The sequence below is a fragment of the Rissa tridactyla genome, chromosome 7 (genome assembly GCF_028500815.1).
Source record: "Rissa tridactyla isolate bRisTri1 chromosome 7, bRisTri1.patW.cur.20221130, whole genome shotgun sequence".
Classification (NCBI taxonomy): Eukaryota; Metazoa; Chordata; class Aves; order Charadriiformes; family Laridae; genus Rissa; species Rissa tridactyla.
Genome location: NC_071472.1, coordinates 56055326 through 56069115, shown reverse-complemented (window position 1 = coordinate 56069115; position 13790 = coordinate 56055326). Strand labels below are relative to the sequence as shown.

The 13790-nt window shown below is 50.2% G+C and overlaps 1 protein-coding gene across 3 annotated transcripts in view; it reads left to right on the top strand.

The window, feature by feature from the left end:
• CAMKK1 (calcium/calmodulin dependent protein kinase kinase 1) overlaps positions 1–13790 on the top strand; it is a 110948-nt gene that overhangs the window by 61358 nt on the left and 35800 nt on the right. For all 3 annotated transcript variants that reach the window (XR_008467808.1, XM_054209829.1, XM_054209828.1), the window contains exons 6-9: positions 420–553; positions 1154–1190; positions 3586–3607; positions 5585–5673. Coding sequence is in view for 2 of the 3 variants with exons in the window: in XM_054209829.1 (XP_054065804.1) it covers positions 420–553; positions 1154–1190; positions 3586–3607; positions 5585–5673 (282 nt within the window). In the remaining variant the exon portion in view is untranslated. The remainder of the gene's footprint in view (positions 1–419; positions 554–1153; positions 1191–3585; positions 3608–5584; positions 5674–13790) is intronic.

The window sequence follows — 13790 nt, the reverse complement described above, 5'->3', positions numbered from 1 at the left end:
GCAGGCACAACCACTGGGAAATTCAACGCGCTTGGTAATTAGGTTCCTGGCTTTGATTTTCTGAGTCTCTTTGAAGTGCTAACTCTTCCCTGTTCACCACCTATGAAGCCTAATTAAGTGCTGGAAGTTAGGCAGGGTAGACCCCTGTCTCCCAGGGGCTCTTCTACCCCCTCGGATAGCACCTGGCTCTAGTGGCAGGGCCATGGGACCTGGCAAACAGACCAGGCTGGGAATCCAGCAGGAGCTGATCTGAACGGGGCTTGGAAATATCAGTTTCAGACGGAGACTGTAATGCTTTGGGATGAGATCTTCCAAAATAGCTGGAGGAATCCTGCAGAGGGGGCCAGTGGCTTCTGACTCCAGCGTGCTGGGTGCTGCTGAAAAATGAGTTTTTCCTGACCATGTTATCACAATTGCAGGTCGGCCTCCTCCCAGAGGGTCGAAAACATCCTCCGGAGAGCAGCCAAAACCCATGGCACCACTGGACAGAGTCTATCAGGAAATAGCCATCTTAAAGAAACTGGACCATGTCAACATCGTTAAGCTGATAGAGGTGAGCTGCTTCTCCACCCTAAGCTATACTGAAGCAAGTCCGGCTTGTATTGCAGTAAAAGGATCTTTCTTCAGCTGTTCCTACTTCAGTCACAATTGGTTTAAAATAGTTGTTCAGAAATGTAGGCTGGTGATTCCAAGCAAGATCATGCCAATTATGTATGACAAACTGACATACTTATCCTGGGCTTTGGGCTGGTGCCCAAGAGAAGGCAGCTGGCTGTGCTGGTAGGAACGGCAGCAAGCTTTGACCAGTGAAACCTGTGTGTAGACAAGCCTGGGAAGGTGCACAAGTGCAAGGCTCTGGTGCCATTTTCAATATTGTCTGAGGCCAGATTAGGACAAGCAGTGCCTTTATTGGTAGGCTCTTTCTCCAAATACAGGCAGGAGCCCAGATTTTTCTGGAAACAGGAAAATCTGTGTCTTTCAAAGCCCCTCTGTCTGCAGGAATCTCCAAATATTAGCCTAAATCGTTCTCAGTGCTCTACAGCTCAGCACAGTGTACAGGGAACAGTAAAATGTTATTTTCAAAAATATGTTTTTGTTTTTCCTGCTGCTTCTCTTTTCCCTTTTCCCTATACCTCTCTGTTATCAATTACAGGTCCTTGATGATCCTGCAGAGGACAACTTGTACATGGGTATGTGAGTCACTATATGCTAACAGAACGCCTGGGCTTAGACCTGGTGATTCGAGTAACACATACCAGGGCTTGCAGTCAATACCAGAAGGAAACTTGTACCAACTTCAGCAGACTTATTTTTTTCTGAAAAGTTAAATGCCTGTAAAGGCAGCTGGGATGGAAGGGACCCCTTGTAGTAGGGCTAGGCAGCTTGGTGTACAGCTGTGCACATCCCCTTGCCATGGGGACACTAGAAAGATGTGACAGCAGCTCTGCCCTCCCCTATGTATATGTCAGTTCCAGTCCTAGAGACAGGAGAGAAGGGAAGGGGGCAGGATGGTTTCTTGTCTTCCTGGTATGAGGTTGGTCTTTCCAGACTTCTCCTGTAGGCTGTGGATAGTGGTAGTGACTTGAAAGCAGTCTTGTCTCAGGGTGACCCCTGCAGACACAGTGGCCACCCTGCTGAGCCTCAGGACCTCCACGGACAGCAGGGCTCCTGCCTTTGGCCTCTGAGCCCAGACCCTGCCATGGAGTGCTCGGATGGGCAGCCAGAGATGACTGTTTATGCAGAGGGTAAATTTCCACCCATTTTTGTCTTCCTCTCCCCCAAGCCTTGGAAGTGCCAGCCACAGCCTAACCCCCATTTAGGCAAAGCCTGGAGGGACAGGCCTGGGAGGCACTGAGGTGCCCTCTGAGACAGGCCGGAGAAGGGTGACGTCTGACCCTATTAGATCTCTGCTTCCTCTTGACGTTTCCTGATGAGACAGGCTCAAAAGCTGCCTCTCATGAAATAATTATGGGACGCTTTTGAAGCTGCTGGTGAAAGGGGGCTCTGCCTAGCAAATGAAGCTATTTGCCTTTGAAAGGCCACTTTTCCCTTTCGGCTGAAGCCCCAGTGGCACTCTGGGAGCATCGCGAAGCGGCAGCCAAGGCAGATGCACGTGTGGTGGGGAGGGCAACTGAGGCCACTGTTCAAAGGCCTGAACTCCTGGGGATGGAGAGAAGGGGAGGGATGAAGTAGCAAGATTTCTTTTGTGGAATGAAAATAAATGCATGAGGGAGGAGAAAAAGCTGCTGAAAAGGAAAGAAAACAAAAAAATCCAAACCAAAAGCAAGTTCGGCCTGTGGAGCAAGATAACACAACCAGAAATGGCAGCAATAGCTGGCGAGCGGTTCTGATCGCTGAGCGGTTCTGATCGCTGAGCGGTTCTGATCGCTGAGCGGTTCTGATCGCTGAGCGGTTCTGATCGAGCCATGCAGGCAAAACCAAGTTCCTGCCTCTGCAGTCCCCTCGACAGCAGGGGGAAGCTGTAGGTGCTCAGCACTGCTCAGGATTGAAACCCTCAGAGTAGGTTGCCTCCCACCTGCTGCTGACCCAGCAACGATAACTGCACCGTTCTCCTTCCTGAAAGTCCCCCCCATGGCAAAGCAAAACTAGAGAAAGTGGAGTTTGGTCTTTGCTAATTACTGCTGGCACTAAGTGCTGCTGTGAGCGCGCTCTGCCATGTGCTCATTGGGAAGAAAGCAGGGGATGGAGGGTGCTGACGGAAATTGGAGCAACCTGCAATAGCACAAGATGGTTGAATAATGAAATGCTGCCACAAGCTGCAGCTTCTTCAACCTGGAGAGCAAGACGAGCTGATGTGGGCTGGCTTTGTACCTCCAGCTGGTCTAACATCGCAGCTGTAAGCAGGGCTGCCTGGTGCTTTGGGGAGGGCAATCCCCACAGATTTCTTGCGAGGTGCAAGAAATGCCATAGTAATTCATGAGGAAAGAGCTCTCCTACTGGATAAAGGCAGATCCTTCTGTTTGTAGAACCGGTCAAAGGCAGGATCAGAAAAACACATTGCCACTAACCCATGCTGGGGCAAACCTCCATTTAACCCCCTAATCAGACACAAAAACCTCACGTGCTCCACAAACCTCAACACGCCCCAACCAATCCTTTCCAGTCGCTCCTGCCGGGGAGCACTGACCTTTTGGACAGCCATGTAGCTGCGCTGCTGATTGACACAGCACAAATGGAGCAACATCTTCTTACAGCACCTCATTCGGTATCAGCAATTTAGCAGCAATATCACACCAAACACCCTCCCCGAAGGTACTGAATAAAATGGGGCTCAAATCAGCAAGGGCTGACACCGGGAGCAGCAGAAATGTGGTTGATAAGTTATTGCCTGCTGTCTCCCTGTGTGGAGCTGGCGGGAGGTGGGGATATTTGTCTCTGCTGAAGAGATGAGTGTTTTCATTTTGCATTCTCTGGTGTCCTTGTCGTGGGTGAGGGAAGAGAAGAGAGTGGAGGTAAATTGATTTTGCAGGTATGGGAAGGGATGTGTTTTTGTAGGTGCTAAAAAACAAATAAGCCCTGCCCCCTCTTCTGATTCATTCATGTGTTAATTTCCTTTTCTTGCAGTGTTTGACCTCCTGAGAAAAGGGTAAGTAGCCCTCCTGGGATCCCTTGTGTTGCGATTTTTGGTGTCCATCACTAGCTTCCTAGGTGAAGTGGAGGTCTGATATGTGCAGCGGGTCAAACCGCTGTCTGCAGGCAAGCACAGGGGAGGCAAAACCCAACTGTAGTTGCCTTTGCGCTGTTACAGCCTGGAATGATGTGGTGAATAGCAGTGGGCTGGGAGGACATGTCTGGTGTCAGGCTTTGGTCTGGAAAACAAATGTGATGCCAATTCCCCATCAGGTGCCTAGAAGAAAAGATTTTTAATAGGAATACTCTGCTGGGGTAACAGCTGCATTGTGGCTTCCTCTGGCACAAGGGGTGTGTGGCTGCATCGACACTTAGCTGCCACCCACTGCCCTATTTTGCTCCTAGCACTAACGTATTGTGGGAGCCTGTTTTGTTGGCACATTTTTCCATAGCAGAAGTGATAAAGTGGTGGGAGTCTCCTCACTGCTTTTTGCTACACCTGTGCTGATTCTGGAGCTCTGCAGAGTCACAGCGAGGTCAGGAGAGCTGTGCCCAGGATGGAGGAGATTCCCAAAGGGCTTATTTTTTTTTCTCTCTGGCCCCATGAACAAGTCTCTTGCAGGCTGCCAGCTCCAGCAGGTTGCTGGTGAGAGGCTCCCCAGTCTCCCTGGTGACCAGGCTGATGACTATCCTGTAGGAGAGGGGGAGGGAAAAAAAAGCTCCTGTAATCAGCTGTGTCCAGGGAACGTGCAGCTCGGCCGAGCGCAGCCTGTCTGCCTCTAGCAGAAGGCAATTAGACTCCATTAGTGGCTCTGCCAGTCCTGCCGCTCACATTATTTCTCCCTGGCTTCAGCAGCAGAAAAATGTGCATGAAGAGGGAGGGAAGGCAGTGGCAGAAAAATGCAAATTGGAGATGAAGGTCGTCGATCAAATGGCAGTGAGGAAGAAGAGAGATGCTGCAAGAAGGATTTGCTGCTGGGGGCTGAGGGGAAGAGGTGCAGAGCCTGGTGTTGGCAATGGGCTGTTCTCGGCCATTGGGCTTGGCTTGCAAGGACAGTGCGTCAGGAGCACTGCCTTAAATCCAGCTCAAGTCAGTGGGTGTATGTCCAAATGCAAGGTCAAGCTGCCGAGCACAAGCAGGATTAACCCCCAGTGCAGTGAAGTCCTTAGCTCCTGCCATTCGTCCACTGGGAACAGAAGACGCTGGCTAGCTCTTGCAGCCGCTTTGCCCTCAGCTTTCGCAGGACAGGCAGAGGAGGGGCTTTTGGAGGATACTGTGCATCTCCCAGCAGTGGTGGCATACAAAGGAAAGGGGAGGAGGAGCTGACCAGGTAACCTTGGCTGTTTAGGGCCGAATGGCTGGGTTCTGGTCGTGGCTGAACCCTGAACAGCAAAATAGGATTTCGAAGCAGTTTAGCACAATGCACTGGAAATATTCCCACTTAACCTTTGAGCCAGTGTTTCATGTATAGATTCCGCTTTGGTTTAGCCTGGCTGATGTTGTTTCAGGACTGAGCCCCAGCAGGCATGACATCCAGTGCACAGCAATGGGCACTCTGTCCCACTGCTGCCTGGTACCTCCTGCTGCTGCTGGTGCTCGCGTCCATGAGCAGCTTTAGCATGAAACCAAAGGCCAGATGCAGTTTTGTTCCTTTCACTATGCTTTTCCCATTAAGGCTGTCAGTGAATGAAGCGTTTGTCCTATTTTGTGCAGACATCAGCAGTTAATCCTGGTGTTGGTGAGGGCTCTGTGGCTCACGTTGGCTCAGGGACTGTGCGAAGCCACCCGTCACTTCCAGCCGAGCTCACTAATGTAGGCATCACCACATCCAGAAAGGATGGCTGTGCCTCCCCTGCATCACAGTACCCAGAACCTTTTGGGAGCCTGGCCCACAATGCTGGGGACATGGTGATGGAGAACATGAAACTCCTCCAGCCAGGAGTGTTACCTCCATTCTGCAAAGTACTTAGTTACTCTTCCTCATCCCAACAGGCCTGTCATGGAGGTACCAAGTGACCATCCCTTCAGCGAGGAGCAGGCTCGGCTCTACTTCAGAGACATCGTCTTGGGCATCGAGTACTGTGAGTACCACCAGCACTGACGGCAGCTTTGCAGAGTGTGTGCGTTGGCCTCCTGCTCAGCTGGGGAGAAGCCTCTCGACTGGTGGGCTATGAGTCGAGCAAGTGAAGTCCCCTGTAACTGCATGTGACAGGGTTTGCAGTTGGTGGTGGCCCCGCTCAGCTCAGGTTTACCTGGGCAGTATCACAGATGCCAGGAGCAGGTGTTCCTTAGAAAAGGACATCAGGAAAACAGTGGCTTGCTTTTGTGTCCTATTTGTCTCTTTTTGGAGAGCATCTTTGAAGGTGATAGCAGAGCCAGAAAATGGGTGTTTGCGTGGATTGAGTCAGTTAGCTTCAGCTGGAATAAATTGCTGTGTCCAGCTTAGCAGGGCAAGTGCCGGCCATGGGGATAGCTGGTGACAGCACTGGGAGGGCCTCTGCCCTTGCCAGCTCCCTCCACAGCATCAGTCTCTGACCCCTCGTCACCCAGGGCTGTGGCATGACACGTGCTGCTGTGCTCTCCCAGCGAGGTGGTGGCTCGAGAGTGTTCCCAGGCTCCATTTGGAGACTCCAGCAGCAGGGTTCCTGTTTGTATCTCACTTGATTATTGTCGCTGGTTTTTAGTAAGTCTTCTCCCAGTGTGGCTGAGGTCAGATTCTTTGCTGAGCGCCTGTCCCTGAAGAGAACAAGGACACAATAGGTCTGTGAATGACAGCAGGGATTTTTCTGGCCCCATCGTAGCTGACATGTCCTGGCTGGTGTGAACCTGACCAGAGTGGGAGAAGAGGAGTCCCGAATTGAGGACATAAGGTGGAGCGGTCTGTGTGCTGGCATCTTGTGAGCCTGGGCCCTGAGGAGTGGCGAGGGCTGGCTGGTGTTTCCCCTCGTGGTCTCTGAGCAGAGCTGGCATGTCCATGTAACCTCTTGCTCTCCACAGCGGGGCATGGGAGGCTCTTGGGTGGCGCACTTTGTGCGCTGCTGATCCGCAGACCTTGTGCGGCAGGCTTCGTGCCTGGGCTTCTCTTCTGACCTGTGCCTGCAATGTGAGGATACCTGTAAAATTGCTGGTTGCTTTCTTTTATGTAAGACAGACCTCTGGAAGTAGTGAGCACAGTAGAGCTGGGCGTTTACGGGTGCAGGACGCATCCGTACCGTGCAGGAGGGTGTGGGCCGGAGAGCCTGATGCTTTGATGTGGCGTGGCGCTGATAGCTGGCGTTACTCCCATGCTGTGTCTAAACATATTACACTGCATGTTCCCACTCCTCCTGAGCCTCCTACCGGCATTGCCACCAAGTCAGAAGGCACAACTGAGATCCCCTGAGATCCCTGCTCGCCCACATTAGCCTGAGTCTCTTCTCTTCCTTTTCCAGCAGAAGGTCCCTGCCTTTATTCCCAGCGCCGCTCCTCGCACAGGAGCGGTCCCTGCACCCACGTAGCATGGAGGTACCCATGAGTCGGCTGGTCTGCAGTCACTGCTTGTGTACCAGCTGGACGTGTTGGCGGACAAACTGCTGGTGAGCTGTGTTTGTCTCTGCCTGTTTGACTCTGCTGTCCTCCTAGTAGACAACCCTCCATAAAGTTCAGTGATCTCATCTTTGTCCACTTTCTGTGCGCATTGATGCACTAAAGAATTGACCGTGGTTGGATGGCTAAGTGTGAGGAGGAAGCTTTTGCAGAGGCAATTCATGCCCCACAGATCTCTTAGTTTTCCAGAGGAGACAACAAACACATAGATAAGGTGGTCCTGTTACTACACTGTGTTTCAATTGCCAAATAGCTTTTGATTAGATCCCGTAACAGTAGCTCATAAAGAGCTCATAAATGTCTTCAGATGGCCTCTTGTGGATTAATAACCAGACAATCAGGAAAGTAGGAATACAGGTCTCACAATGGAGAAAAGTCACTAGTGCAGTTAAACAGGAATCCGTCACGTGGTCTGCGTTGTTCAATATATTCCTGAATGACCAGAAAAAGGGTAGAGTACAGTAAGAGAGATTGGTGATGACATCTAATTATTCAGGATAGTCATTGCTAGGACTGACTGCAAAGACTGGCAGGAAGACGCCATCATAGCAAGTGACGGCATGGTAAAATGGCAGATAAAAATTCATGTTGCTGACTGCAGGGTAATGCATGAGGGGGAGAAACAACACTAAAAATATGTACATCGTGACGGGCTCTAAATTAGCTGTTCTCACTCAGACTTTGTTCTGGATAGTTCTCTTGAAAATGCCAGCCCTTTACTTAGTGACAGTCAACAAAGCTAACAAGATTTGGGGAATTACTGGGAATGAAAATGAGAAGAAAACTGAAAATGTCGTTATACAGTTATCTGGATCTGTAAGAACTCTTAGATACAGGCAAGGAGTATTTTGTGCAACTCAACTCAGCCTGTCTTAAAAATGGCTCTCTAGAACTGAAAAAAGCCTGAAAAAAGTCCTAGAACATCTTCTATATAGAGATGGAACATCTTCTGTATGGAGATAAGACCAGAGTTCTTAAGGTTTGAAATTGTCATGGGAAGGGGTGATATGATAGAGGCTTATAAAATGCCAAGTGTCAGGAAAGTGGGAATGAATTATCTCTAAAAAAAAGTGAGGAGTAGCAAACAAAATAATCAGGTAGCAAGTTTAAACCAGAAGGAATTACTCTTTCATGTAACATGTAATTAAGCTGTGACATTCATAGCTAGAGGATATAGCAGGTGCCAGAACTAAATGGGCTCAGTGATTAGACAAGTCTGTAGAAAAGGACATCAAGGACAATGAAATGTGAGGACACGAGGCAGAGCTGGCCATCAGGCTGCCTCAAGCAGGGAGTGTGGCTACAGGGTTACATCTCTCTGCCTGATGCTTCTCCCCAAGCTGCTGGCCCCACAGGAGACAGGGTGCTGGCGCCAGGTGGCCTTTGGTTTGGCTCCGCTTCCATCCAGCAGCTTATCCATAGCATCCTTGAGGTTACTGCTGTGCCGACCTGACAGCAGAGGTAGCTGTGCTGTGCCGGGTTCCTGGAGACTGATCTAGGCTAGCTTGGTGTCACTTAGGCATGGCAACCTTTTATAAACCTGGCTTACTTTGACAGTGCAAGCACACAGGTTTTGTGGCACACGTGAAGGCAGAGCAGCCAGCAGGGAGGGACAAGGACACTTGAGCAAGTGATCGTCATCCCCAGTCAATGAGCAGCACAAACTGTGAAGGGGCAGACGTGTGAGACAGAGCCAGGTCACCCTCCCTGCTTAGTCCAAGGTGAGATTTTTCCAGCTGTTTCAACCTTAGGAAATAAATACCCGCTTCTTTCACAAACCAGAAGGAATTGTTTCAAATGTGCTTTTGGAAAACCAACGTGTAGCTGTGTCAAAATCAAAAGGAATGTTTCATATTGCCATAGTGCTTTGAGCCAACCTGCCTTTATTTCACCCATCTCTGGTGGCCCCTGTGAGCTCAGCAGCTCCTCAGAGCAATCCCCTCACTTCTACAAGGCTTTTGTTGAAGAAACACCTGCAGAGAACAAGTCTGATTGTGATGGACCTTGCCAAGGTCCGTCTCCACGCTGAAATGCAACACCACCTCATTTCATTTGTCTAAAACCAGTGAGTGGGAATGAAAGCAACTTTTGCAAGTCTGTGGTGGTCCAGAAGCTTTCCAGGTGCTGCCAGAATCAGTCGGGTCACCCCGGGAAGTCAGTGGAGTTGTATGGGAAGCACAAGTCTGTTTTTCAGTAGAGTTTGAAGGATGAAGACTGCAGCTTTTTATATTCTCATTAGCATTCATATTATAGCAGAACCTGTATGGCTCAGCTGGGAGATCCAAGCTCTGCTGTGCTGGATGCTGCTGGTGTAACAGCTCCTGCTCAGAGGAAGCTTTAAGTTCAGAAGATAGTCAAAAAGAAAAGGGGGGGGGGGGGGGGGGAAGTAAAGAGTGGGTAGTCCTAGGCAGAGGGAGTGAAACAGGGCAATAAATTATAGGATGCCCAAGCGCTCCCAACAACAGGAACAATAGGATGCTTTATTTTGGGCTATTGAGTAACCACTTATTTTATTAGCGCATGAAAGTTAAAAATGGTGTTCTCTCAGAACTGCTGGGCAAATGCATGGCAATTAGTATGTAATTACAGGGGGAAAAGTGCACCGTTTGTGCGCGCTGAAGGAAAAGTGTTGCCAGGCAATCTAGAGATTGCAAGGTAATTTTAATGTAAGCATATATAATTGTTATGTAATTTGTGAGACTCAATAACCATGCAGCTGCCTGAAGCTCGCAGTCCTCACAGCAGCAAATGCATCATCGCTGGTTGGCTTTTATTACATTGGAAGCTGTGAACTGGATTCCTGTGGGAGCCTGCAAGGCGTTAATCCAGGCCAATGTGCTGCCCTCGGCGCCAACGGTACGTGGTGAATGGGAAGAGGATGCAGGAGCCAAGCTGATGGGAGGCGCGGGCTCACCTTTTAAACTACTGGCGATGGCATGTGGTCCATGGCTGCTGCGTGTCCGTGGGGACTGGACTGCACTGGTCATTCATGATGCTTGCCTGGGGTGGGGGCCTGGCTCCGGGGAGAAGCGTTTGGAGGGAGGCAGTGGTCTGTGTGATGAGAGCAGAAAGTCCCTGTCCCAGATGGGAAGTCTGGCTTAGGCACAGCAGGAGGCCGGGACAGATTCCCTGGAGAGCAACGAGAGCTTCCCCATGCGGGCAGTGGCACAGTGCCGCCTTGCTTCATTAACGGCTTTTGGCTGGGTCTCTGGGTTTTGTACACGTAATACTGGGAAGTGCACTCTGACACGTGCACGGTCCCAGCCTTGTTCGTTGAGCAATGAAGAAACAGAGGCAGGTTCAAGGTGTGAGAGCCAGGGAGGTCTGCCCACAGTAGATCTCCCCTCTGGTCCCTGAACTGCTGGGAAAATATTTTAAGCTTAAGTGTGGCGATATTAACAGTTCACCTGCTCTGTTTTCATGGGCCTGTCTTAAACCTGGGCTTAAACCTAGACTTCAGGAGTTATTTAAGCACATGCAAACTTTAATTCCCGTCCTTGTGAAATGAGCCCTACGAAGGAAAGTACTTCTCCTGCTGGCACGACTTCCCCAGCACTGACAGCATTACACACACCCCCTTGTGCATCGGGGAGGCAGGCTGTTGTCTGCGTGTTGTAAGTACCACTGGAGTGGTAATTTCAGAATGTACTTAAGTGCTTTGGATGGAAAAGTTTTGCTGGATTATTTGTGTCATTAACTAAAGCATGTGCTTAAGCGTCTCTGTGAACTGGGGGTGTGTGCAATTACCTCCCTTTCCGCTTGTAACTTCCCTCTAGTAGTGCTTATCTGGGGTTATTTAAGCTTCAGTCTCCCTTCTAGGAAGACAAACGTTGCTTTCCCAACGACACTCAGCAGAAATAGATGCACTGTATAGCTAACAGTCGCCGAAGGAGCTAGCGGCTGCGGCAGGAGACAATCCTGAAAGCCGGGAGGTGAGCACGGTGCTCCCTGACAGAGCAGGTAGCTGCAGGTCAGGCCAGGGTCCCTCCCAGCGGGGACCCACCAGCAGTGCCGGCACAGCGGGTGTCTGGCTGTGCACCCCGCAGCACGTCTTCCAGCACCCCAACGTCAGTGGCTCAGGTATTTCCTCAGCCAAAGGTTGTATCTTTGTCTAACAGCCTCCGATATTCTGCTATTCATTTGTCCAGTCCCCTTTTAAACTTGTGTAAATCTCTGCCTGCCACCTCCCACTTACATATTGTGGGGAGCAGTTCCCATTTGGGGTCAAGTCTGATCATGCAGGTTTCAGCTGATGCCAGGAGTGACTTAAGAACAGTCGCGCCCTCTCCATGCCACACCACGTTTATAGACCTCATTGACATCTTACTTCAGGGGTGGCTCTTCAAGGCTGCAGCGTGTCTGTGCCAGGTGTCCTTCCACTCCTTTGACCATCTGTTAGAAAAAGCTAGCAGTCCGGGAGCCCCCCCAAGCCTTACTAATTGAGGGCACAACAGTATTTCACAGTTGTCTTCTGCAGCAATGTGGCTGAAAATACCTGCTACAGAAGTTGATGTATCCCTTCCCCCAACAAAGCTTACAGGTTTGCTGGACGAAGACAGATATTCTGCTGGTTTACTCCTGATATCCTGGATATGGTGGTACCTGAATACAGGTTTGACTTCTTGAAGGCAATAAAGCTTCCTTCTGGATGGACTCAGTGGTGACTTATATTTAATAACTGCACAGCGAATGGGTTTGCTGAGTGAAGGTGAATTTGGTGCCGTGCCAGTTTGCTTTGGCAGATGAGCAGTGGAAACCAGTAACAGGTGAAGTGTGTAACAGGAGGATTTTCTTCAGTGTCAGGCTGCTGTCCGCTGGCCAGAAATGTTTTCCTTATTGTGAGCATGTTTGGTTCAACACAAGAAGCAGATACCTTAAACTCTTCTCCAGTGTTGGGAGACATACGTGGGAGCCGCGGGAGAGGTTGTGAGAGAGAAGCGTACTCCATCAAAAGACATGAGGGACATGCCAGGCAGGTATCCCAGTTTGGTTTTAGAATTGGGACACAAGTAACTTTGTTTAGTAGGAGCCAAAGTAAGGAACAAGAGTAAGCAAACGAAAGGTCTGTCTGAGCAGGTAACCTGGCTGTGACACTAGCCAGGAGCAGGCACTTAGCACAGAACTTGCACGCAAGCTTGACCCAGGGGAAAACCCTGCCGACTTACACGGTTCAGATGAAGCACAGCAGCTGTCCCTTCTGGTGGTTAGCTGCGAGCTCAGTGTTTTATCATCTGGCTCATGAGAAGTTGAAATAATTGCTGTCAGTGTGGCTGAAAGGAAGAAAAAAACGTTATTTCCTGCATTCTCTGTAGAAAATGCACAATTTCCCTACTGCAACTGTGTCTAGGGAAACTAAGGGTAGCAATTCTGGTCCCCTCAGAGGAATGCTTCTCATCTGTGTGAGCTATTGGGTTGAAGCTAAAGTTGTTGGGAAGTTACCTTTCCACCAACAGTTCCCTGCAGGGCACCTGTACGAATGCCTGCGATGCTCTGGAGCAATAACGAAGTGCCTGATGTGCAGATCAAAGCCGGCTTTTCTGAGATAAGACTTAATCTACTTGATCATCAATACGCGAGTATAATTTCCATTATCTTAAAAGGAAATCTAAGCAAACAAATCAACAGCTGAGTCAACACAGGCTTGTCTGTTCTGAAGAATATCTACTGCGACGTAAGCCCAGGGTAGGCGCGCTCAAGCATCAGTGGTGTAGATGGGTCTGATGTGGTTTGGCTCTTGGCAAAGGCAAGTTCCTCAGACCTCATGTCGGTGTGGGCCAGCAGAGTTGGGGCACCAGTCTGTGATGGAGCTGCTGCATGCTCTCCTGTGACTCCCAGCAAGCTACTTGATCCATCTGTGCCTCCGCTCCCATGTGTGGATGGAGACCTGCTCCTTCCCTGCTCCCGCCTCTTGCCTGTGCAAGTTCAGAGCCCCTCAAAATGGAGCATGTCCAAGGTGGGGGCTCTCGACTGCAATTACAGCTGCAAGGTGCTGGGTGCTATAAATGACACCATCAGGAGAGGAGAGGCTGGCTTGTGTTTTATCACTTGCAGAGCTCTAGTTAAATGATAAAAAAACCCAACCTCTCATGTAGCTGCAAGCGTTGCTGATACTGATCGATGAGGACTTTGTATAACAGTGAGAGTAATTAGCTGGTGGAGCAGATCGGAGAGATGTGTTAGAGCCTCTTAAGAAAGATCAGGCAGTTTGATTTTCATCGTTGTTTGATGCAGTTACGTGATTGTGCCTGGGGTTAGATGCATCCCAGGGCACAGACGGTGCAGTGCTTGCTGCAGGTACCCTGCTCCCCGCTTTCCCAATGGTCCACAGAGCACTGGCACGTGTGTAGCCGTGGCAGGAAGCTCTGCGTGTCCTCTGTGACTGGTGATATGTGGCACACTCGTGGGCTGGAGGACAGTTGTAGAAGGGCAGCCTTTGGCAAGGCTACGTCGCCTCCCTCTTCCCCACTGCTTCCTACCAGCAGTATCCCATACTGTATCCCTTCTGCCAGGGGCACGGTGGGCAACAGGGTGCTGAAGATGAAGCACAAGTGGAAGCTGAACCCTTCCAAAGGGCTGGGCAGTGCTGGGATCCCTCTTTGTAAAACCTGGGCTT